Raw genomic sequence first — 25,792 nt, forward strand, 5'->3', positions numbered from 1 at the left:
TGATCTCTGAGATGCCTTGTAGCCCAATACTGTTGTTCTAAGATTCTTTGAGATTTAACATTCTAAGATTCCTTAGATGAATTCAGAGATCCCGTAGGGATATCATATTTGAGGACGATCACCTTAAGATCTAAGTAATCTCTGATTCTTTTCTTTCTTTCTTTTAAGGGCCATACTCGAGGCATATGGAAGTTCTAGGCTAGGGGTTGAATTGGAGCTACAGCTCCTGGCCTACGCCAGAGCCACAGCAACGCGGGATCCGAGCCGCGTCTGTAACCTACACCACAGCTCACAGCAACGCTGGACCCTTAACCCACTAAGCGAGGCCAGGGATTGAACCTGTGTCCTCATGGATGCTAGCAGAGTTCCTTATCACTGAGCCACGACAGCAACTCCAATCTCCGATTCTTAGACCCTGATTAGAAGAATCTAAAGCTCTTGGGATCTAAGATTTCCCACAGTCCCTGTAATCGGACTTCAAGCGTCAGCAGCCTAAGACTGAGTAGTCAGTCACCTTCGCCACCAGGCTGGGGGGCCAGAAAGGGCCGGCCAGCCCCTCAACTCTGCTGCCAGGGACCCAGATGATTCATCTGCTGGGTTTCATTTGCTTCTTCAGATCCAGAGATGCACCCGGAAGAAAGAAGATCCTCAGCACAGTTTGTTGATTGAATAAATGAGCGAAGTGCCTTTTTTTTCTTTTTCTTTTTGTCTTTTTTTTGTCTTTTTGTTGTTGTAGTTGTTGTTGTTGCTATTTCTTGGGCTGCTCTGCAACCTACACCACAGCTCACGGCAACGCCGGATCCTTAACCCACTGAGCAAGGCCAGGGACCGAACCCGCAACCTCAGGGTTCCTAGTCGGATTCGTTAACCACTGCGCCACGACGGGAACTCCTGAAGTGCCTTTTTACGCTGTCCCTTCCTCTTTGAACTGGGCCTACTGGTCAGCTATCATTTCACAGTAAAGCTCCGGGGGAAGAAAGGGGATGAAAGAATCTTCTGCCTTCCTGAGTTCCCTACTGAGATGGCACATACGCACCTCATATGGTCCATCCTAAGAGCAGGGACTTTGTCCTGTTCTTGGCTGTGTCCTCAGTACCTAGAACAGAAATGAATACCCCAGCTTAGCTCAGAGCTCCAGAGGCTATCAGCTGTGGGAGGGTGCGGCAGGAGGATCCGATAGAGAGACCTGGAGCCTTTGGGAGGGGACCAGGCAGGGAGGGGAAAGACCAAGGAGACAGACAGATAGGAAGGAAACAAAGAGTGACCTTTCACAAAGGAACTGGGCCCAGAAAAGGAAAGTAACTTCCTTAGGGTCACACAGCATATGACTTAGTGGACCCCTCCAGGCCCATCCAGAGTTCCCGAGGTGTCTCCAGGACTTTCCTGGGGGAGGGTCAAGTCCTGGGACTGGCCTGGCCACTCAAGGCAGTCAGTGAGGCAGAGCGCCAAGGAGCTCAGGACAAACTGCAGGTGGAGCTGGTCCTGCCTCCCAACCTCCAGCCTTCTAGCCTGAGCTGAAGGAGAGGGGCCCTGACGAGGACGGGGTGCCTAGGGAGAGCCAGTTAAGTCTCAGGTGGAAAATGGGGAAGTGGAGCCACTTGGAGGCAGAGGCCTTGCAGGGAAAGGGGTGCTGGAAGGAGAGGTGCCATCAGGAGTGAGCTGGCTTGTGCAAAGAACCTTGGAGTGTACCAGACACCTTGCAGGGAGCTGGGCCTTAGAGCCCCGTGTCCCCTCCAGCTCAGCGGTCCAAATTCCCACTAGGGTGTGGAGTCTCAGTTGGGTTGAAGGATGCCCCCGCCAGAGGGCATCTAGGGGGTCTCAGGCACCCAGCACCTAAGGTGGGGGCTCCCCGTGCGCCGCCACCCTGTCCGATGAGGGGGGCAGTAGGACCCAGGGGCGGGGAGGCTGCCTGCAGAGGGAGGGGGCGGGAGCCGGGACGTTTGGGGGAGGTCTTTGGCTTTTTTTGGCGGAGCCGGGGCGCCCTCCGGAAGCTTTTCCAACTTTCCAGAAGTTTCTCGGGACGGGAGGGAGGTGGGGTGGGGGAACGCCATATATAGATCTGGACGGCGGGGGCGCGGTGGAGAGTGGAATCCGTTCTCGGCTCGAGTGTGACACTGACTGTGTCCCGGCGTCCACCCAGCCTGGCCAGGTGAGGGGCGGGGGCGGGTGGGGCGGGAGCGGTGGGGGTCTGGGGGTGCTCAAGGGAGTGAGAGGGGCAAGCGGCCTCCAGGAGGTTTTAGGAGCCAACCCGGAGCCCGCAGAGGGGAGTCTCTGGCACTCTGGGGGCCGCTGGAGGGTTCGGGATAGGGACTGCGGGGGCGGCTGGATGGTGATGGTGGAGCGAGCCTGAGGCCTGAGCCGGGAGCGGAGATGGGCGATGGGAGCGGGCCGGGGAATCGGGGCCCTCAGACGATCCGGGAAAAGTGCAGGCTTCCCCAGAAGTGTGGGCCAGGGGTGGTGAGGGCAGAGGGGAAGCAGGGGGGCAGGGAGCCAGGATGCTGAGGACCAAGGAGGGTGGCGATGGGTCTGGAGCCCCTTCCAGCTGGGACAGGGAGGCCAGGCCTGCTTTGCCATTGGGGTGCCTCCAGTTGCGGGGTTGAGGCCCGGGGCCAGTGGTCCCACCTCCTCACAGGCTTGCTGCGGGACATCTGAGCCTCCTGGTGGGGAGGTGGAAAGGCGCTAAAACAGCCTTGACTTCTGGGGGAGGGCCCTGGCTCTTGGGGTCCCCAGGGTTTGGGAGGCTTCACCAGGGGCAGCTCCATGTCTCATCAGCAGCCTGCTGATGGTTAGGTGATGGCATCTAGAGGAGGGACGTGGCTGCCACCAGTCCATCCCCCCCCCACCTTCCCTCCAAAAAGAGGGTGAGGAGCCAACCAGGTCTGTACCCCACCACAGAAGGGGGCTGGGAGCTGCCTAAAAGGCTTTAGGAGTCAGCCACCCTAATTCTGTCCACTGCCACCTGGTTCCTGGAGTAACTTCAGGGTTAAGGCTCCTTCCAGAGACCAGATTCCCTGCCCCCACTCAGGGACATTCCTGAGGCGGCTGGAGTGGGGGTAAGAAGAAGAATGAAACCACTTCCAGCGCCGCCAGAAGGCCTGGCCCCTCCTCTTCCCACGTTTCCGGCTGGTCCCTCTGGTCTGCAGGGCCCGGATGGAGCCGAAGGACAATCAGGGGGCTCTGGTTCCCCTAAGTCTCTGGCTGTGACCACACCCTCTGGTCCTCGGCCGCCGGTTCCTCTGCCCATCCCCCCTTCCTGAGGCCTCCCGGTCTCCTCCTTGTGTCTTGGTCCCTGGGAAGCCCAGCAGAAGCTTTTTTTTTTTTTTTTTTTTTTAACTGGTCGTGGAACAGGACACAGCCTCCAGCCCTCTGCAGGGGCTCTGGGGGGGGTGCTTCCAGGAGGAAGGAAGGAGGCCTGATCCCCACTGATCCCTGCGGGAACTGAGGTGGCCCCGTGCCCACCCTGGCTCCGTTTCTCCCACTGTGTGATGAGGGGGCCCACCTCTGACATTGACCTTGTAGCTCTGGGACTGGTTCAGTGCTCCCTTGGCCAAGGGCAGTGTAGACAGGTCCGTCTACAGGGCTGGGTCTTCTAGTTGGTTCCTCACCACCCCAGCTCTGCCCTATCCCATCCTTCTTCACTCTTCTGTTTTCTTTCAGAATGAAAAAGGCAGGCCTTGGCCTCCCCCTGAGACAGTTGCAAGGTACCTGAGTCCCCCTCAAGTGTTGGAGTCCCTCTCTGGGGCCGCTGTAGCATCTATTCCCTTCCCTCTTATAAAAATCTGGACCCCAGTCTCGACTGGGTCTGGCCAGCCCTCAGCCCTGTGACTGTGTACTTTTCTCTGTGGGTCTGTAGCTCAGCTAACCTTGGCCTAAGGGCTGGGATTTCCCTGTGGCAGGGCTGGGCTGGGCTGGGCTGGGCTGTGGGAGGCTGGCTGGCTTGCAGTGACTTGCCTTCCTCTGTTGTTCCTGCAGCTGAGTTAACAGGGCAGCCCTCCTCCAGAGCTGCACACTGGCCTGCAGAGATGGAGCTTGCTGGCTCGAAGCTAGGGCCAGGGAGTTTCTGGGGCACCCCCTCTGACCCGAACCTAGGCTTCCTGCTCCTAGGCTGAAAGCCCCCCTCTGTAGGCAGGAGGCGAGCCTTCAGTTGCCAGCCTGCCACGTCACCCAGAGCAGGAGCAGCACAGGAGCGCAGCTGTGTGGCCACCCGAGGAATCCCAAACTAGTCATTTGGAGCTTTTCTGAAAGGCCTCTCCCAGTCCCTTGGAGGTTCTGTTGGCTGGGGGGTGGGGGCTGTCAAGATAGTGCCTGCCACGTGGCAAGGCCGGGAGCTGGGCTCCTAGACTTTTTCTCTAGAGGATGCGGTGGCCTCTGCAGACGTCTAAGCTCTGGCATGAGATGTCTGGACTAAAGGCGTCCTTTGAATAGGACAACCATATGCCTGTCGAAGTGGCATGATAATTAGTAGTGTCCCATTTTACTCTCTGAAGTGTCCTTGTTTGTACAATAATGACATGGCTACTCTGCCTTTAGCTCCGGGCCTGGTGGGGAAGGAGCCAGGGCTGGAACAAGGCCGTCTGGGCCCTGAGATACCCCTTGCCAATCCACTTGAGGGTAAAACTGTCTTACTTCTGCCGTCCATACTCTAGACTACAGATCTCTTTGGTACTCATCCCCAGGTGGCTCTGGGCCTCAGTGGCCTTCGGTCCTCCGGCTCCTGTCCCCTCAGCTTCTCCCTTGCACCGCACCTCCACGGGGGTGGCAGCCTAGAGAGGGGGACCTGCCTGAGTCCCCGGGACGCCTGCAGCGGTAGAGTCCTCCCAGCAAGCCAGTGCTCCCCCAGGCAGGCTCACGTCCTGAGGGTGGTCCGTCCCGTCAGGATTCTGAGTTTTCTGTCTTCTTGAGGGCCACAGGATGGGACCTGCCAGAGCATCGGGATCCCAGCTTCCTCCACCCCTTCCCTCTGCCCTGTCATCTCCTCCTCCATCCCGCTGCCTGAAGGCGAGGCGGAGATGCCCTGCAAGCGGAGGAGTGTGGAAAGAAGTCCACGTGGACAGACTGTCCTGATGGAGGGCCCCAGAGAGGGGAGAGGGGATGTCCTGGGGGCCACTGCTACTGTGTTCTGGGGGGAACGGAGGGCCGTCCCGAAGCCATGGAGCAGATGGCCTGTGTGGTGACCTGTCAGATGGGAGGACAGGATGGAAGCCGAGCTTCCTGGGAGACTAAACACACACCTGGCCGCCGCCTCTGGTGAAGGGGAGGGGGTGTCGCTGTTCCTTTGAGCTGTGACTTACCCCCTCCCCCAGTATCCTTCCTCTCAGGAAACCTCCCCTCCTCCAACCGGCTTTTGTCCTGGGGATTCCGCATCCTCTCCAGGAACTGTGGGTAGAGGGGGGGGGCGGGCAAATCCTGGCCAAGAGCCAAGACAGAAGCCTGTGGCACGGAGACCCAGACTCTCACAACTTGGAGGAGGGGCCCTGAGGCTCAGAGAGGGGTGGACACACACACAGGCACACAGACAAACTCAAGGTCATCCTCGGGGCAGCAGAGTAGAGCGTCTGGGCCGCCCTCTTTTAATGTGTGAACCAACTGGTGACTCATTAACATACCAGGGAAGAATGGAAGGCCTGGGGGGAGGCGCAGGCCTGTACATCCTCCCACAGAACTTTCTTTGTTCACAGGACCTTCTTTGTTCAGAGATTTGTGCAGACCCTCTGCCCATCCACCCCTTTTTTTCCCACTGGAAAAGGGCCCCAGGGCTGTATGCGAGCAGAGCTTACCTTACATGCCTGGCCAGGGGGCACTGCTCCTGCGTTCTGCTCACTCAGGAATGGCTGAGGCCTGCTGTGTGCGAGGCATGCAGAGGGAAGTCAGACAGGCCAGGTGTCTTGCTCTCCTGGAGGTCACAGACTAGTTAGGATGGATGCAATACACAAACGCATAAGTCAACGCGTTAAGTTCAGTGCAAGAAATCAATAGGGCCCAGGTGGTGACCTGCCAGGAACCCCATTTTGGATAGGGAGTCAAAGAAGGCCTCTGAGGATCCCTGTTCAAGGATCTGGCACTTGTGGTTCAGATCCCAGCATTGTTGTGGCTGTGGTGTAGGCTGGCAGCTGCCGCTGATTTGACCCTTAACTAGGGAACTTCCATATGCTGCAGGTGCGGCCCTAAAAAAAAGGAAAAATAAAGGCCTTTGAGAGATTGGGCAGACAGAGACCCTCAACCTGGGCACCCCTGAGTTAGGTTTGGGTTCCCCTGAGCTCTGGGCACACTTGCACCCATCTCCAGGGGACCTGGTGGCGGCCACCAGGGCTGGGGATGGTTGCTGGGGAGGAACGACTAGGGCTTCAGGGCCGTCCCCTCTCTACTGCCCTCCCAGGTCCTCCGTGGTGCTCCGAGCCCGCCTCCCAGCCGCCATGCGTGCCCTCCTGCTCCTCAGCACCTTCTGCCTCCTGGCCAGGGCCCTGGTCGCCGCCGAGGTGAAGAAACCCGCGGCCGCAGCAGCCCCCGGCACCGCGGAGAAGCTGAGCCCCAAGGCAGCCACGCTAGCTGAGCGCAGCGCTGGCCTGGCCTTCAGCCTGTACCAGGCCATGGCCAAGGACCAGGCGGTGGAGAACATCCTGCTGTCGCCTGTGGTGGTGGCCTCGTCGCTGGGGCTCGTGTCGCTGGGCGGCAAGGCGGCCACAGCGTCGCAGGCCAAGGCGGTGCTGAGCGCCGAGCAGCTGCGCGACGAGGAGGTGCACGCGGGCCTGGGCGAGCTGCTGCGCTCGCTCAGCAACAGCACCGCGCGCAACGTGACCTGGAAGCTAGGCAGCCGCCTGTACGGGCCCAGCTCGGTGAGCTTCGCCGAGGACTTCGTGCGCAGCAGCAAGCAGCACTACAACTGTGAGCACTCCAAGATCAACTTCCGCGACAAGCGCAGCGCCCTGCAGTCCATCAACGAGTGGGCGGCGCAGACCACCGACGGCAAGCTGCCCGAGGTCACCAAAGACGTGGAGCGCACGGACGGCGCGCTGCTGGTCAACGCCATGTTCTTCAAGCGTGAGCGCCGAGAGGCGGGGCCGCGGAGGGGCGGGGCGGCGGGGGGCGGGGCCTCTTCTCCCCGGAGCCCCGCCCTCTGGCAAGTCAGATCCCTGTTCCTGTGCCAGGTTGCTCTTTCAGGCCGCCTTACCAACCCGTGCCTGCAGGGGAGGCACTGTGACTGAACTCACATTGGGAGAAACTAGGTTCAGAGAGGCGTAGCCTTGTGTCCAAAAGGCTGGGACTGAGAGGCCAGCCCAGCTGACGGATAGGCTCCTACCGCGTTTCATTACTTCAAAGGGCTGGTGCTTGTCTTAGAATCAAATTCAGTAAGCAGTTCTGCCTCAGTGATGAGCTAGAGAGGGGCCCGACACCTGTGATCCTGCCCAGTCCTCAAAGCGCCTTTGCGGGCAGGTGGTGGTGTTTCCATTTCAAAGGCGAGGAAACCGAGGCTCAGGAGGAGCAGAGCCCGGGCTTAGGTCCAGGTGCATCTTGAATTGATTCACTTTGGGCTTAATGCATATTTTTGAGTTCCCGCGTGGGCAGTAGCACTGTTCCTCTCATGGCATGCTGTGACAATGAGGTGACCCCTCTCTTACAAGTCAGGGGATCCAGGTAGGAGGAGTGAACGGTCATGTAGCCTGTTGGTGGCTGAGGCCAAATGTGAACTCAGGTCTAGATGTGACCTAAGACAGAGCTCAAGTCCCCATCACCTATGCACGGTTTTTGGGGGTCATATTTTTGGCCACAGAGAGGACTTGCAGTTGAGAATTCTGGGTGGTTTTGGGCCACTCACTGCCCGGGGCACAGACATCAGTTAGCAGGTGGGCTGGGGAGTCCAGGTCAGCACACGTTGCCCAGATGTCCAGAGGCCTGACCGGGGTCAGGGCCGAGGTGGGCATGGCGGTGGCTGAGCTGAGGCTCCGCCTCCTGAAGGCCTCCCCTGTCATGTGGAAACTGTAGAGAGCCACGGTCCCGGGCCCAGACCCCCGCCCCCACAGCAGGGAACACGGGTGCCCAGAGGGGAGGCGGACTGCAGCCGCGCCCCGAAGACCATTACAGGCCTGTGGCAGGGATACACCCAGAGTGCGCAGTTGGGGGGGCGTGTCTCGGGGAGGGGGCCCCTGTTTCTGACCTTGTGCTCTGCTTCCTGCCGCAGCGCACTGGGATGAGCGATTCCACCACAAGATGGTGGACAACCGAGGCTTCATGGTGACCCGTTCCTATACCGTGGGTGTCACTATGATGCACCGGACAGGTAGGTGCCTTGCAGAGCGGCGGAGGTGGGGGGTGCTCCGAGGGTGCTTGGGGCCTGGCCCGCCCCCATCCCACAGCGTGACCAGTGGCCTCTCTGCTCTCCTCCCAGGCCTCTACAACTACTATGACGACGAGAAGGAGAAGCTGCAAATTGTGGAGATGCCCCTGGCCCACAAGCTCTCCAGCCTCATCATCATCATGCCCCATCACGTGGAGCCCCTCGAGCGCCTTGAAAAGCTCCTGACCAAAGAGCAGCTGAAGATCTGGATGGGGAAGATGCAGAAAAAGGCCGTTGCCATTTCCCTGCCCAAGGGTGTGGTGGAAGTGACCCATGACTTGCAGGTGAGAGGTGGCCCAGATCGAGGGCCTGCGGGGCTTGGGGCACCCATTTACCAGCTCAGCAGGTCTGTCCTGAACCCTCTGGGTGTCTAGGCAGTCCTGGGCTCTGCTGCGGGAGGAGGTGTAGGCCCTCCCCTTGGGAAGACGGTAATAACATCAGTAAATAAATAGAATTGAGCACTTGTCCCATGCCAGGCAACGCGAGATCCGAGCAGAGTCTGCGACCTCCACAGCAGCTCACGGCAATGCCGGATCCTTAACCCACAGAGCAAGGCCAGGGATCGAACCTGCATCCTCGTGGATGCTAGTCAGATTCATTTCCACTGAGCCACGACAGGAACTCCTTCTTAAGCACCTTGTATGTATGAAACTCTTAATGCTCAAAACAACTTGATTAGGTAGGACTGTCAACCTTATCTTACAGATGAGTAAACTGAGGCTCAGAAAGGTTAAGCCACTGATTCAGTCACACAGCCAATAACTCAGACATTTAGCACTAAGCCATGCCCTTAAATTTGTGCTGTGTTGCCTCTTGGAGTCTGAAGTGCCTCCAGTTGCAGGCATACCTCGTTTTATTGTGCTCCGCTTTATTGTGTTTTTTACAAAGTGGAGGTTTGTGGCAACCCTGCCTCAACCAAGGCTGCTGGCACTACTTTTCTATCAGCATTTGCTCATTTCAGGTCTCTGTGTCACATTCTGGTAATTCTTGCAGTATTTCCCTCCACCAGCAAAAAGATTTTGACTCTCTGCAGGCTCAGGAGATGCTTAGCATTTTTTAGCAATGCAGTATTTTTAGTTAAGGGATGTACATTGTTTTTTTAAGACGAAACAGGCTTAATAGACTACAGTAGAGTGCAAACGTAACTATTACATGCAGCAAGACCAAAAAATTTGTGTCACTCGCTTCATTGCAACATGCACTCTGGTGGCGGTCTGGAAGCGAATTCGCAATATCTGCGGGACCATGCCTGTATAGACAGTTCAAACAGGACTGTGTCCCCCATGCGATAATAAGACTAACACTGGCCTTCAGCTAGGAGTCACTTGGGATGACTGGAAACTTAACCGACCCACTCAAATCATTTTGCCCTCATGACCCCCCCTGGGGGGTGGGCAGTGGCTCAAAGAGAAGCAGTGACACTCTCAGGTCACCTTGGCTAGTCAGTGGTGGAGCTACACTTAGTTCTTTTTTTTTTTTTTTTTTGTCTTTTTGGGGCCACACCCAAGGCATGTAGAGGTTCCCAGGCTAGGGGTCTAATTGGAGCTGTAGCCACCAGCCTATACCACAGCCACAGCAACGCAGGATCCGAGCCGCGTTTTTGCCCTACACCACAGCTCATGGCAACGCCGGATCCTTAACCCACTGAGCAAGGCCAGGGATGGAACCCACAACCTCATGGTTCCTAGTCAGATTCGTTAACCACTGAACCACAACAGGAACTCCTACACTTAGTTCTCAAGGTAAAAACTCGGGGCCTTTTTGTCAGTCAGGAGAGAGAGGTTTTTACCTCCTCAAGAGGGAAAACGTGCATCTCATTCTTGCCTTGGAGGCCAGAATCGGTTCCTTGGCAGGCAGTCATCTACCGACTTGATTCAGCCTTGCTGCTGAGAGAGTGGAATGAGAGCGCTTGAGATGCGATGGGGCTGAGGCTCTAAGCTGAAGCCGAGGGGAGCTGGCGTGGCCTGTCCTGTGGGCAGCACGGCGGGCTTCCGTGATGTCCTCCTCCTGGGCTTGTCCTGACCCTTCCCCAGCCCCGTCACCTGCAGCGGCTGTCATCTGACTCTCCTCCCCTTCTTTCTCCCGTGCGTTGCTGGCACCCAGTCCCTGCCAGTCCCCGCATCGAGTTGCGCTGGGAAATACCAAGTGGTGACATGTGCAAAGTCATTGGGACCGGAACAGCTGGGCCTGGATGCCTGTCTGGGCACAGCCCGTGTCTCAGGACCCCAGGTCTCAGGCCCATTTGGCCACGCCGGGGAAGCACACTGCCCTGCAGAAGCCTGGGCCCCGCAGGCTTCTGGTCACTCAGCCCACAGTCCTTTACGCTGCCTCTTCTGCATGGAGAGCCAGGGAGAGCCCTGAACCCTGGCCTGCCCTGAGGGAGCTCTAAGCCACATGGGAGGGACAGACAGGATCAGCCACTGGGACAGGGGCGCTGAGGCCCAGGGAGGCATGGCTCCTGCCTTGTGGGATGGGGAAGGCTTCCTGGAAGACGTGGTGTCCAAAGAGCCCTTTAGAGAGAGGGTAGCCACCAAGATGCCATCGAGGATGCAATTTCAGGGAGTCTGTCAAATGCAGAGCAAGGTGGGACATGCCGAGGGGTGCTGCAAGCAGAGTTTACGTAAAAGAGCTTGTCCTTGGCTTCTGGGGGCTGTGCAGAGCCTTGGAAAGGATATGTGTGTGTGTATATTTTACATTTTTACCATGGAAATATATAAACATATATTAAAAATAGATTAATAGAAGGAACCTTCATGGATCCATCACCCAACATCAACCATCATCAATTTATGACCAGTCAAGATGCATTTATAGGAGTTCCCGTCGTAGCTCAGTGGTTAACGAACCCGACTGGCATCCATAAGGATGCGGGTTTGATGCCTGGCCTCGCTCAGTGAGATTAGGATGTGACTTTATCATGAGCTGTGGTGTAGCTCACAGATGTGGCTCAGATCATGCATTGCTGTGGCTGTGGCGTAGGCTGGCAGCTACAGCTACAACTGAACCCCTAGCCTGGGAACTTCTATATGCTGCAGGTGTGGCCCTAAAAAGTAAAAAAAAAAAAAAAAAAAAAAAGATTCATTTACACACACATTTCTCCCCCCGATCAGGTTATTTTTCAAGCAAATCTCAGACATCATATCATTCTGGAAAGATTTTAAGCCCCAGTCTGATGTGGTCATAGCTGCCCTTAGATCAGTCTTTCTCAAATTTGGGCGTGTCAAGAATTACCTAGAGAGCTAGTTTGAAAAGGTTCCCGGGAGTTCCCGTCGTGGCTCAGTGGTTAATGAATCCGACTAGGAACCATGAGGTTGCGGGTTCGATCCCTGGCCTTGCTCAGTGGGTTAAGGATCCGGCATTACCGTGAGCTGTGGTGTAGTTCACAGATGTGGCTCGGATCCCGCGTTGCTGTGGCTCTGGTGTAGGGTGGCAGCTACAGCTCCGATTAGACCCCTAGGCTGGGAACCTCCATATGCCGTGGGAGTGGCCCTAGAAAAGGCAAAAAGACAAAAAAATTGGAAAAGGTTCCCGGGTCCACGCTCGGGGGGCTGTGATTCAGGGGCCCGGGGCAGGAGTCAGGGAAGGTGCATGTCATAGAAGCCCCGGGGGCGCCCATGCTGGCTGCCCACGCTTTGAGGAGCACAGGTCAAGATTGCTTAGCGGAGCCAGGCATGCATTCTCCCTTTTTCCCCTGAGTCTTAGTTTCTTCATCTGTGGGGTGGCGATCAGAAGCTCTTGCAGAGCTGTCGGAGGATTAAGAAAGCAGTGGTTGGATGTGCCCAAGCCATGGCTGGCACACAGAAGGTGCCCGGTGGGGGAGGGTGACCTCTTCTCTGAGAAACGGGGGAGGCTCCAGTGGGTGGCATGGGGGAGGGGGAGGGGCTAGGAGCCTTGCCCACTGTGGCCTCACCAGCCTCCACCTGGTCCTGCAGAAACACCTGGCCGGGCTGGGTCTGACTGAGGCCATCGACAAGAACAAGGCGGACCTGTCTCGCATGTCGGGCAAGAAGGACCTGTACCTGGCCAGCGTGTTCCACGCCACCGCCTTCGAGTGGGACACGGACGGCAACCCCTTCGACCAGGACATCTATGGCCGTGAGGAGCTGCGCAGCCCCAAGCTCTTCTACGCCGACCACCCCTTCATCTTCCTGGTTCGAGACACCCAGAGCGGCTCCCTGCTGTTCATCGGGCGCCTGGTCCGGCCCAAAGGCGACAAGATGAGAGACGAGTTGTAGGGCCCCAGGGTGGGCGCGGGATGCCAGGGGGCAGCGGAAGGCTCCTGAGACACATGGGTGCTATGGGGACGGGGGAGCTGAGGTCCGGCCTTGGCCAGTCCGTGGGTGGGGGTGGGAAGGCAGAGCGGGTCTCCCGCGTGTCTGAGCAGAACTTCCCCGCCGGAGAGCCTTCTGCTTAGACGCTGGGCCCGATGCCATGATGCTGAGCCCAGAGGCCCTGTGTCCCGTGGGAGCTGGGCAGTCGTCGTCCGGCCCTGCCCCTCGTCCTGGGATCCGGCCTCAATCAGTGTTCCTATTTATAGCCGGGCGCTTTCTCCTCCGTGAGACGGCATCGAGCTGGGGTTCAGCCAAGCCCTCCTGGGCTGGGCCCCCTCTTTTCCTGACCCTCCCACCACCTCAGCGCCCTCCCCAGCTCTCTCCCAACCTTCTCCCAACTCCCCTCAACTGTAAAACTAGGTGCTGCAGCCCCTGGGACAGGTACCCCCCTCAATGGGCCTGACCCGGGCGGGGGGGGATGTCGAGAAATAGCTCCTGGGTCAGAGGGTGGGGGGCGTGGGGTTTTTGGGTGGACTCTGGTCAGGCATCATGGGCATAAACTTTTTTTTTCCCTTTTATAGATTTTCAAATATGGGGAGGGGAGGGGGAAAGTGAGCCTTTGTTGCTGTCAAACCAAGAACTTATTTGTACAATTTTTTTTTCAATAAAATGTTTCCAGTGATCTTTTGTCGGAGGCAATTTTCATCAGCAGATGACTGGATCAGAGATTCCCAGGTCATCCTTCCCTGGGGACAAAGGCGCCTTCTGTTAAGCTTCATTTGCTACTAGTAGCCCTGGTCAGGCCCTGAAATGCTGGCAGGTAACTGCAGATAACGTGCCTCGCAGGCCCATGGCGCGCTGACTTGGGGAATCGCTTTGACTCGGGGCTGCCCTGCAGATGTTGTGGCTGCAGGGCTGGAATGACAGCGCTGGACCTGGAGCCCAGGGCGTCCTTGTCCTGCTCTGCAGGACCCAGGTCCCCGCAAGGCTGTCACTTCCAGCTGACCTCGTCCACATCCAGGGCCAGAGGGCACACACGTTCAGGCTGCCTGGCTGGGCAGGACTGTTGGGAGTGAGGGAGGAGTTTGTGGGATCCTTGCTCTGGGCTTGGATTTGGAGCAGGAGAGAAGAAGGGACCTGACACCGTCCTCACATTGGTTGCCTCTCGTGGTCCTTGGGGCTCCTGACATCACAGCTCAGGGAGGGGAGGGACGTGGGGTACACAGGACAGAAGACCTGTAGCCAGAGAGGCAGAGGGACAGAGGAAACGAATCAGGACCGGTCTCTGCTGCTTGCTGGCTGTGTGACTTTGGGCAGGTCACTACCTCTCTCTGGGCACCTCTCTGGCTTCATCTTGCCAGCACCTCTTCCCTGGGGGTTGTTGGTCCAGGGAGAGGAGCCCCTACCTGTCTAGGCAGCCCAGTTAAGAGTCCTCCAGGATGTGAAGAGGGAGCAGGAGGGCCAGCTGAGTCACCCCCACTTTTGCCATAACGCAACAGGACTGTTCAGAGCTCCAGATCGGTCCTGTGCTGTGGACCCAGTAAATTAGATCGCTCCGCTCAGGAGGCTTTATCTAGAGGCCAAGACTTGGGGATAGTGACAAGTATGCTCAGTACCCACTGTGTTCCAGTCCAGTCCCTGGGTCAGTCTGTTCCCATACGTGCCATGCCTGTTGCCCTGTCTGAGGACCTTTGCACTAGCTGTTCTGCCTGTCAAGTGGTCCTGCTAGATCTTCAGCTGCTTTTTTGTCGTCCAGAATTCAGCCTCACCATAATTCTTCCCTAACCACTCATTATAAGTAGCTCCTCCCCCACATTGGTTTCTTTACTATGTTTTCTTGTTTTACTGACTCCTTAGTGCTCCCACTGACATATTCATGGTCTGTTCCAACTACTAGACTGGAAACTCCACGAGAATAGGCACCATGCCTTGTTGCAGCACTGTATGTCCTTTACTCAAATTCAGTGTCATGCACACATAAGGCGCTAAAAACATTTTCATACGCAAGTGAAAGAGCTGTGTTAGAAGGGCAACAGGGCTTTGGGGGTCCAGAGGTGGAAGCCATCACTGCCATGGGGAGACCAAGGAAGGCTCCCAGGAGGAGGTGACATGTGGGCTACCTTAAAGGATGAATAGGCATTTCCTGATCAGGATGACTTTTTTTTTTTCCCCTTTGCTTTTTATTCCTTTTTAGGGCCACACCTGTGGCATATGGAAGTTCCCAGGCTAGGAGTCGAATCAGAGCTGCAGCTGCCAGCCTATGCCACAGCCATAGCAATGCAGGATCCAAGCTACTCTATACCACAGCTCATGGCAATGCTGGATCCTTAAGCCACTGAGCAGGGATCAAACACGTGTCCTCATGGATAGGAGTCAGGTTCGTTTTCTGCTGAGCCACAACAGGTACTCCTTGCTCAGGATAATTTTAATAATACCAACTGGTACTACCTTCGTTCTTTGTTTCTGTTATGTGTCAAACACCATGTCAGTCACTTAATATATATATATTTTATCCAAGGCTCCTAACGGGTTGGCCATGCAGGGATTATCCCAATTTTACAAGTGAGATAAGGGAGCCTGAGAGAGGTTAAGTGACCTGCCTGAGGCTCCACAGCCAGTGGGTCTGAACTAACTGCTCCTAGGTAGCTGGAGGCTTTTCTATGCCACAAAGGAGGGGCAGGACAGGAACTGGCCAGATTTACTAATAAAGGTATGTGGCCTCACGGTCTGTGTTATGTTGTCCCACTTAATCCCCACAACAGCCCTGTTAGGCAAAGTCATCCTAACCACGCAGGTGTAGCTGAGCAATGGGTTGGAGACAGGACCGGAAATGCAGGACTCCTGGACTCGCAGTTAGCCTGCAACAGCTCCCCCACCTGGTGGGAATGGGTAGTGCAAGAAGCCTGTGCTGAGAGTGTGGAGCTGCCCAGATGACAGAAAGGGGGCCCTGAGGCCACCTGATGCCATCTGGCCATAGGTGGGAGGGTGGGGAGTGGTCTGTGCTCTCACCTTGCAGTGAGGGGTGGTGTGCAGAGGTGGAAAGGTCAGGGTTGGGCCGGGGGCTTAATTAGAGAAGATCAGTAAGATCATACCGCAGAGCTGGGATTGAACCCGTGTCTCTTACAACTTTAAAGCCCGATTCTTTCCCTTATGCCCTCCTACCTGGGGGCCAGGCCGAGCTGAAGTGGTCAGGGGAGACTCCCTGGAAGAAGAGGTGCTAGAGCTGGGTGAGAAAGAGGGGAAGAGGCATTCCAGAAGAGACACAGCGGGAACAGAGATGCAGCTGCTGGAAGCTTGGGACATGGCGAGGGGCCCGTGCGGGGGTGAGATGGAGGGAGGCCTGGGTTGAGAGAGGCTGGAAGGAGGGGGCTGACTCCCAAGGTCAGGGAACTTTTTTTTTTTTTTGTCTTTTTGCCATTTCTTGGGCCGCTCCCACGACATATGGAGGTTCACAGGCTAGGGGCCTAATTGGAGCTGCCATAGCAACGCGGGATCTGAGCTGTGTCTGCAACCTACACCACAGCTCACGGCAACGGGGGATCCTTAACCCACTGAGCAAGGCCAGGGATTGAACCCACAACCTCATGGTTCCTAGTTGGATTCGTTAGCCACTGAGCCACGACGGGAACTCCAATAATGGAATATTTTGCTGTACATCTGAAACATTATAAATCAACTGTATTTCAATAATTTTTTTTTAAAGCACAAATTCCTCCACGCTCCCAGAGCTCTGTGGGGGCATCTGGGGGCAGCACACACTGCGTGGTCCCTCCGGCTTCCTTGGGAGGGACTCGGTCCCTTACTACCTCTTGCTGTCACCTTTCTTCCTTTCTCTCGGTGTGACATGGACACGTCTGGTCAGCACCCCCACACCCCTACCTCTGGTCTCCTTCGTGCAGGGGGCACGTGTCCAGGCACGAGCTGACCCCCCTGGCTGTTCCAGCAAGAATCAGAAAATGTTTTGACACTTCAAACACATCAACTGAGAAGTGGTCAGCTCTCAGACTGACTTTCCATGTCATTTCCCCATTTCCCTCTTCTTGGTATAAGCCAGAGGTGACAAACTCAGCCGGGGAGTGCTAGGCCACGTGACGTAACTTATCAAGACATGAATTTGATCTGCACTCAACAAATCACACTGTCAGCCTGTCAGCGGAATTCACAGCGCGGCGAGATTGTGGGTGAAAGGCAGGGCACGGATCTCGGGGGGAATCAGAGGGCATCTGGGAGGGATTTGGGTGTTCTGGAGCATCCCGAGCTGCGCCGAACCCCTGCGCAGCAGCAGCTGCCCTGCCTGAAGTCCTTGAAATGACCCTGTCGTGGAAGTAACCCTGCAAAGTGTTTTAGTTGTTTAGTGCAGAGAAACAAACGACTCCATACGTAGCGGCTTAATAGGACACTTCATTCTTCTTCCTGGTTCTGTGGGTTGGCTGGGCGGCCCTTCCAGGGGTCTCGTCTGGGTTTGCGCAGGGGACTCATCCACCAGGCGTTGGGCTAAACTGGGCTCTGAGCCTCTCTCTTCACGTGGTCCTGCATTCCTGCCTTCTCCCTGGCGAGGCGGCTTCAGGATTCTGAGAGGACGAAGGCAGGAGCCAAGCCTCTCAGGCTTGGACTCCGCAGTTTACATCATGTCCCTTCCATCACATTCTCTCGGTCAAAGCCAAGTGGCAAGGCCAGCCTGGATTCGAGGGGTGAGGACTAGACCTCCACCTCTGGATGGAAGGAGCACAAAAACATCACGGGCATGTTTTCTTTTGCTTTTTGCTTTTTTTAGGGCCACATATGGACGTTCCCAGGCTAGGGGTCAAATAGGCTATGCCACAGCCACGGCAGCACGGGATCTGAGCTGGTCTGTGACCTACACCACGGCTCACGGCAACCCAGATCCCCGACCCACTGAGCAAGGCCAGGGATCGAACCTGCATCCTTATGGATACCTGTCAGTCAACGGGGACTTTTCGTGTCATGTTTTCCATTTACTACCCAGGGGAAGCCAATCCCTTTCACACCCTAATCTCACTGTCTCCTGTCCCGTAACTAGAGTTAGATGCTGTCCTGCCTCAGGGGACTAGTTCCAGAGTCAGATCGGGGAGGAAGAAGCATACATATCAAAAGAATTGCACGATTTTGCTAATTCGTAGCAGCAAAAAGTCTGGATAACATATGTGGGAATGTTTTCTGTGGATGCTAGCCCATGGATGGAGGAATAGAATTTTTCCTTGGGCTGAACGTATTAAAACAGTCACGTGGACTGAAGATTCTAGAGTCAGGCTGCCAGGCTGAGCACCTGGAATGGTTTTCATTGTTTGCCAAGCGGCTTCCCTGAGACCTGGATTCAACCGAGGCCTATGCGTCATGGACATGGAAATGCCAGAATCCCTTGCTTTAATAAGAGGAAGCTAAAGGAGGGAGAAACGGTGAAGTGGATTTACCCTGTGCGACCCACCTAACACATCTCCGGGCCAGGTTCCACACTCCCTTTACCACGGCCTCAAGACAGAGGGAGGGGAGCATCTGTGACACAGGATGTAGGACTGGTTCTCTGCAGGCGAGGGATCCTAGTGAAAGACGCTGCCGCAGAAATGGACTCCAAGACTTTCATGGAAATGATGGGCTCCCCAGGGGAGCTGAGCACACGCAGCAACGCTGGCCACCTGGATTATTAGACGCCACGTAGTAACCGGCAAGCTCTAACCACGGAGGTCTTTAGCAAAGGCAGGTTATTTAAGGGCCCCCTAGGACCAAAGGGACCAAAGAGCTAGGCAGCCTCAAAGTCCTCCTTAATCTGTACAATAGAGACAGCAAAGCAAAACACAAGCAAAATCCTCCGGGTCTTGTAGCAGAAGCCTGATTCGGCGGAGAAGCTTGGTCCCTCACCCAAAGCCCCTTGAGAGGAAGAGAGGCCCGTACCCTTCAGAGCAGACCCTTCCATAGCGCCCCAGATACATCAGATACATACCTTCCTTCCTTCCCTCCTTCCTTTTTTTTTTTTTGTCTTTTTGCCTTTTCTAGGGCCGCTCCCGCAGCATATGGAGGTTCCCAGGCTAGGGGTCTAATTGGAGCCACAGCAACGCGGGATCCGAGCCACATCTGTGACCTACGCCACAGCTCACGGCAACGCCGGATCCTCAACCCACTGAGCAAGGCCAGGGACCGAACTCGCAACCTCAGGGTTCCTAGTCGGATTCATTAACCACTGAGCCACAATGGGAACGCCTCCTTCCTTCTTTTTAAGGCTCCACCTGCAGAACATGGATGTTCCCAGGCTAGGGGTCGAATCAGAACTTCAGCGGCCGGCCTACACCACAGCCACAGCCACATGGGATCTGAGCCACGTCTGTGAGCCTCGCAGCAGCTCATGACAATAATGAATCCTTAACCCACTGAGTGAGGCCAGGGATCGAACCCGCATCCTCACCAACACTATGTCAGGTTTTTAACCCGCTGAGCCCCAACGGGGACTCCAATCTTCCTCTTAGCCTACCTTCTGCAAAAGGTCCTAGGCCACTTGCCAGAGAACTGCGGTCTGTGAAAGGAAAATACACAGGCTTCTCAGGGATTAGCAGACCTTGAATCTATCTAATGCTAATTCCTGAGGACAGAGAAGGCCGCTGTGTAAGGCTCAGGGGGTCAGGTCATAACCGGAGCTCTGACTCAAGTCCAGGCGCGGTGTCTGAACTCATCCTGCCATTCTATTTTCAGTTTCAGGGTGCACATTGAAACAGAGGCAGAAGTCACACAGGAGCCTCCGGACCTGTGCCATAACGGCCATTGTGGTAACAAGGGCCAAGTAGAAGCTTCGAGAACTTTTTCTTCTTATGAATCAGTAAACCAAAGCAATGCTGCATGTCTGGGAGAATCAGAAATGTCTGCCATCGTCAAAGACTTGAGAGATGCAGGGTGGTTTCTATTATATCCTACTTAACTCACCTCTTTGTGCAGAAGGCATAGGTCTTGGAGAATGACAGGAGATTATCACAAGCCTACTCAAATGATGATTCTAGTTGTGGCTGCTATTCTAGACGTGGTCTTTTTTTTTGCGTTTGTTTTTTTGTTTGTTTGTTGTTGTTGTTGTTTTTGGCCACGTCCACAACATGTGAAAGTTCCCCGGCCAGGCACTGAACCCAGGCCACAGCAGTAACCTGAACCACTGCAGTGACAACATTGAATCCTTAACCCGCTGAGCAAGTCCAGGGATCGAACTCGCGACCTCAAGGTTCCTAGTCGGATTCATTTCCTCTGCGCCACGACAGGACCTCCCAGACACAGCTTTCTTTCTCTTGGCAGGGACAGCAGAACAGCTTTCTCACCTTGTCTTGAAACCCCCCACATCTCTGGTTCTCTGTTACAATGTAACCCAGGGGGATTCTAATCATCTTCCCCAAATCACAGACCCCCAGACTTATCTACTGCATTGCTCACATCATGTTCCCAGGATCCAGAGACTAGAAAGTAGCAGGTACTGTAGGTGCATTGATAAGAAACAGATCTGCTGAGAATGGGAGATAAATCCCATAAGAACACAGGGGCCTGCCACCTAAGTGAAGTTTCTGGGTGTTCAGGGGTCTGGATCATGCTAGGAAAGAAGAATTAGGCAGGGTTCTCCAGAGAAACAGAATCAACAGAAGATACACTAGAATTTTATACATTCATATATATATGTATGCATATAACTCTCTATATAGAGTTATATATATATATATATATATATATATAACTCTCCTCCATATATATGAGATGTATATATGTATATACATTATGTATATAGAGAGGTGTATATACTCTGTATAGTTTTATATCTTTCTATAAAACTGTCTCTATATAGAGAGGTTTATATATGTATATATATAGTATACATAATATATATAAAATGTAAACTTTACATGTATAAACATCCCTATAGAGAGACATTTATATATACACACACATATATGCATGTGTGTGTAGAGAGAGAGAGAGAGGGAGAGAGGGAGGGAGAGAAGGAGGTTTATTACAAGGAATTGCCTCACACGATTATGGAGATTGAGAAGCCCCAAGATCTCCAGTCAGCTGGCTGGAGCCCCAGAAGAGCAAACGGTATATGTTTCCAGTCCAAGTTTGAAGGTTTGAGAAGCAGGAGAGCTGCTGGTGTAATGCTCCAATCTGAAGGCCAGATGAGATCAATGTCCCAGCCTGAAGGCAGCCAGGGAGAGCCTTTTGCTCGGCTTCAACTGATTGGATGAGGCTCACCCACCCTGGGGCGGGCGGTCTGCGGGACTCTGTCCGCAGAGCCAGTGATGGTTTCACTTCTTGCAAGCACACCTGGAGGAATGCGTGACCATATATCTTGGCACCCAGTGGCCTGGTCAAGTTGAGACACAAACTGAAGGGTCACACCCAGCAGAGTGTAGAGAACTCGCTGCGCTTTCTGCCCCCAGCTGGAGTAAGAAAGATGCACACTTGCGGGGCTTCTGCGTCTTCTGCCGGCGAGGGGGGATCATCAGCTTCGGGTATGCAGCTCGGGTTCATTTATGGCGAAACCTGCCAGTTTCAAGGGGAGCCCCGGGCAAGTGAAGGCATCCAGGCCGAAGGGCAGGCAGCTCTTGCTCAGAGCCCTGAAGACCCAGCAGATGCAAAGGTGATTCAGGCGTCTGTGGCCGACGCGGCTGATGGCTGAGCCCACGGTAAACCCTGAGAGAAGAACCGCAAGGGAGCGAGAGGGAGCTGGCCACGGAGCCAGGCGCTCCTCAGCAGGCAAATTTCCTCCTTTTGAGGAAGAGCTCCTGGCTGGCTGCTGGGCCTGCTGAGAATGGTCCCTGTGTGAGAGGCACCAACTGTGACCAATGTCTTTTTTTTTTTTTGTCTTTTTGTCTTTTTAGGGCCACACCCGCGGCATATGGAGGTTCCCAGGCTAGGGGTTTAATCGCAGCTGTTGCTGCCGGCCTACACCACAGCCACAGCAACACCAGATCCAAGCCCAAGCCGCATCTGTGACCTTCGCCACAGCTCACGGCAACACGGGATCCTTAATCCACTGAGCAAGGCCAGGGATCGAACCCGCAACCTCATGCTTCCTAGACAGATTCGTTTCCGCTGCACCACGAGGGGAACTCCGATTGACGTCTTTCGTGACTGTCACACACACATCTTCTCTTTCCTCAGAAACACTTGGTGGTGGGGGGGGGGGTGCCCAGGGATCGCCTCTGGGATGTCGGTGAAGACACGATTTCACTCCTTTTTGTCCCCCATTCACTGGACCTGGGTTTCGTCCCTCCACTCTAGAGACTCTGCAATTGCCAAGTTCACCAGCCATCTCTTTATTGTTTGTGGAGTCTTTAAAACAGGATTTTGGAAATATGGAAAATTTCAAATATGTGTGAGAGTTGAGAGGGCAGCATGATGAACCCCCAGGTACCTGTCACAGGCCTTCACTGTGTCTGCCACTTTACCCACCTTGTTCAACGGACATTTTAAAATCCCTGTCCTGGGAAGCTCTTGTGTCTCTGATCCCGCTGAGCCCTTCCTCTTTGATGCCTTCTCAAGGTGAGGTTTCTTTCTGGTTCTCCTCTGGCCTCTCTGCTGCTCCGTGGGGGGGCTCCATGCAGGGCCCCTTCCTTGCCTGTCCCTTAAACGCTGGTGTTTCCCAAGGCTCTGTCTTGGACCCTTCTCCCCTTCCCACACTCTCCCGGGGTAACTCTCCCTCCCTCCCTCATGGCCTCAATATAACTTCCCAGGGCTAGTGAGGCCCACATTTTAGCGAGGTCCCCATCTCTGCCCTCCTCCCACGCCCCTGTTCCAGGCCAAGGCCACTATATCAGGAGTCTCCTAGATGCCTCTCCCTGTCCCAAAGCCATCTGCCATTCGACATGCTCCAAATCAAGGCCATCCCCCTGCCCAAACCTGCTGTGCCTTCTTTTCCTCTTCATCCTCTCAACACACAGTTATGACATATATCTATCAGGTGTGTAAGAAAAAAATGGAAGATTCTGGAATAAGCGAAGAAATCACTGCTCTGATAAAAAATGATGGACAATAACAAGTGTTGACAGGCATGTGGAGAAGTTGGAACCCTGACATGTTGCCGGTGAGAATATAAGATGGTATAACCCTTACCCTCCAAGAATCAAGTCTAGGAGTTCCCATCATGGCTCAGCGGAAATGAATCTGACTAGCATCCATGAAGACGAAGGTTCGATCCCTGACCTCGCTCAGTGGGTTAAGGATCTGGCTATGGTGTAGGTCGCAGACGTGGTTTGGATCTGGCATGGCTGTGGCTGTGGTGTAGGTTGGCAGCTGTAGCTCCAACTCGACCCCTAGCCTGGGAACTTTCAAGTGCTGCAGGTGCGGCCCTAAAAAGACCATTAAAAAAAAAAAAAAAAAAAAAAAGAATCAGGTCTAAGCTCTTGTGAAGTAAGAGTTCTAACTAAGGGACACAATACCACCCCCACCCCAAAAAGGCAGCTGCGGCGCCTTTTCAGCTCTGCCCACTTCATACCATCCTTCTTGTAATTATGTAGCAACCACATGCCCTGTGTCCAAGCCAGCAGCTCTGCTAAGGGTGCTCCAAGCATTGCTGATCAGTTTCGCTTCTGTAACCTTGCTCTGCTTCTTAGGCTGGAACCCTGTCTGCTGGGGGAAGGGGAAGGGGAAGGTCCGGGGCTGCTTATATGGGAGAAACAAGACCCTGTCTTGTATAAAAGTTGCTGAGAACAAAGACCTGGTGCTCAGACTCTGGAGGGGACTCCTCTGAGCCGGCACCAGTGCTGAATAAACCTTGCTTTTCTGCATTTCTGAGTGCCGTTTGTCTCTTTCCACTGCCATGGTTTCTGCCATACTCGGAGTATGTTAAACCAGATGGGCTGAGATGGAGCGGGGATAAAACTGTAGGTGCTTTGATGGATGAGGGGGTGAAGTGGCCTGACTTGGGAAATGGGGGTGTTTAGGAAGGGCAGGGAGCTGGGGTCTGGATTACGGCGCTTCTGAGGGATGGGCTCAGATGTGGATGGCTATAGAGTGCCTGGGAACCAGCAGGAACACAGCACAACCTGGGTGGGCTTTGGGAGCTCCCCAGCCAAGCATGGTGTGTGTGTGGGGGGGGGGGGGGGGGAGAGGCTAGTGCCCCTCTGGCTGTGCTGGGGCAGCCATTGTGACAACCTATGTGTCTCCTCTGGACCTCGGGACGGGGTGAAGCTCCAGGAAAATGACTAATATTGAGTTCCTGCCAACCCTGGCAGTGAGAGAAGGGGCTCCAACTAGATTTAATTTGATTTATCAAAAGAAAGAAATGGAGTTCCTGTCGTGGCGCAGTGGTTAACGAACCCGACTAGGAACCATGAGGTTGCGGGTTTGGTCCCTGCCCTTGCTCAGTGGGTTAAGGATCCGGCGTCGCTGTGAGCTGTGGTGTAGGTTGCAGACTCGGCTCGGATCCCGCGTTGCTGTGGCTCTGGCGTCGGCCAGGGGCTACAGCTCCGATTCAACCCCTCGCCTGGGAACCTCCATATGCTGTGGGAGTGGCCCAAAAGAAATAGAAAAAAGACACACACAAAAAAGGAAATGCTTTCTTTCTTTCTTTTTTCCTCTCTCTTTTGGCCACATGTCTAAGTTCCCGTGCCAGGGATTGAACCCGTGCCACAGCAGTAACCCAAGCCACAGCAGTGATCACACAATCCTTAACCTGCTGAGCCACCAGGGAGCTCCAATGCTTCATTTCTTACACCCTGAGTGCCATCATGTAATTCACAGATGGAATTACAAACCGTGATCTGTGTGAAGCAGGAGGGGGCACAGAGATAGAGAAAAGAGAGCAGATTCACTATGTACTTAGCAGGTAGAGTGAGCAGGTCTTAGTGACAGATTGGAAGTGGAGGGCTGGAAATTGGTGCAAAAAAAAAGATTCCAGGTTTCTGATTGAGAATGGGGTGCATTTCCATCCCCGTCCTCTGGAGGATCCATCCTCGCCGCGACGAAGACACGGAATCTGCAGAACGACCGGCCCTGTGGCCTACCCTGAGTCCGCCTGCACGGTCTCCTTGCTCCCTACAAAAACCATGAAGTGCGCAGGCAGTGCAGGGCCTAAGTAGGTGTTCACGGCGGGTATCACAGCGCAAGAGGAGGCAAGTCGCAGCCTTTCCCCGGATTCGCCACCAGGGGCTCCTGCGAGGCCCCGGCCCAGCTCCTGGAGGGCGCGCCCCCTCGCCCGTGACACCAACCCCCTCTCCAGGTGGCGCGCGCCCGCGGGCCCCTGGACTTCTCTTGCCTGCTCTCGCCAGGGAACCGCCTCCGCACGGACCCGACTCCTTGTCGCGAGGCGGGGGCAGGGGGCGCCGCGCGCGGGCAGCGAAACTGACCTGGCGGAGCGGGCGCGGCGGGGTGCGCGTGCGCGGACGGCGGCAGCTGGGTGTGCGGGTTCAGCCCTGACCGCCCTGGGGCGGCCTCGGTCCCCAGCGGTCAGATTCCGATCCGGGAGGCGTACTCGAGGCTCTTAAGGGGAGCCTGGGCATCTTCAGGGTCCAAGTCTCGGATTCCAGCCACTTCAGAGGCCGAGCAGCGGGGAGGGGGCGCCGCCCTCCCCCTTACCCCAGGCGGCCGCGTGTGTGCGCGGGCGGGGCAGCTGTGGAGCCCCTGGGTCCTAATCTGGATTCGCCAGGCCGCCGCCGAGGGGAGGGATGGGTAGGGGTGGGGCTGGGAAATGGCTGCAGCTGGGAAGAACCAGGCCAAGGATGAAATCTGCATCTGGGAAGGGCCAAGAACTTCTAGGTCATATCCCATCTTTCCCGCCCCGGCCCAGGTTGGGGGTCCTTGAGGCGACCACCTCCTTCATGGGCCCCTTCTCCCTGTGCAGTGGGGAGCTGGGCAGGACGCAGGTGGGGCGGTGGCTGCAGCTCACCCCTGAGCTGGAGGTTTTGTGCCCCAGGATCTCCTCTTCCAGTCAGGACCATTTTACAAACGGAAAAATTAAAGGCGGCTGGCGCTGGGCTGGAGCTCCGGTCGATCTGGGCCTTGGCCGAAGCTGCCACAGCCCGCAGTGCCCTCTTGGTCCTCGTCTGCGCTCTGTCCCCTTTAGGCCTTGCCCACAGCATGCAGAAGTTCCACGGTCAGGGGTCAAAGCTGAGCCACCTGCAGTGACCCGGGCCACAGCAGTGTTAACCCCTGATCTCTAACCTCTAGGCCACCAGGGAACTCCTCTCCCTCTGAGTATCTCTTTCCTGAT

General features: G+C 55.4%; 1 protein-coding gene across 1 annotated transcript; it reads left to right on the forward strand.

Annotated features, from left to right (window-relative positions):
• Positions 1-1,958: 1,958 nt before the first annotated feature.
• On the forward strand, positions 1,959-13,285 carry SERPINH1 (serpin family H member 1). The gene is made up of 5 exons (XM_047752342.1): positions 1,959-2,149; positions 6,377-7,038; positions 8,177-8,275; positions 8,384-8,616; positions 12,265-13,285. Exons 2-5 carry the CDS (start codon positions 6,414-6,416, stop codon positions 12,565-12,567), a joined length of 1,260 nt encoding a protein of 419 aa, XP_047608298.1. The 5' UTR covers positions 1,959-2,149; positions 6,377-6,413; the 3' UTR covers positions 12,568-13,285.
• Positions 13,286-25,792: the final 12,507 nt, after the last annotated feature.

This window comes from Phacochoerus africanus, chromosome 11 (genome assembly GCF_016906955.1).
Source record: "Phacochoerus africanus isolate WHEZ1 chromosome 11, ROS_Pafr_v1, whole genome shotgun sequence".
Classification (NCBI taxonomy): domain Eukaryota; kingdom Metazoa; phylum Chordata; class Mammalia; order Artiodactyla; family Suidae; genus Phacochoerus; species Phacochoerus africanus.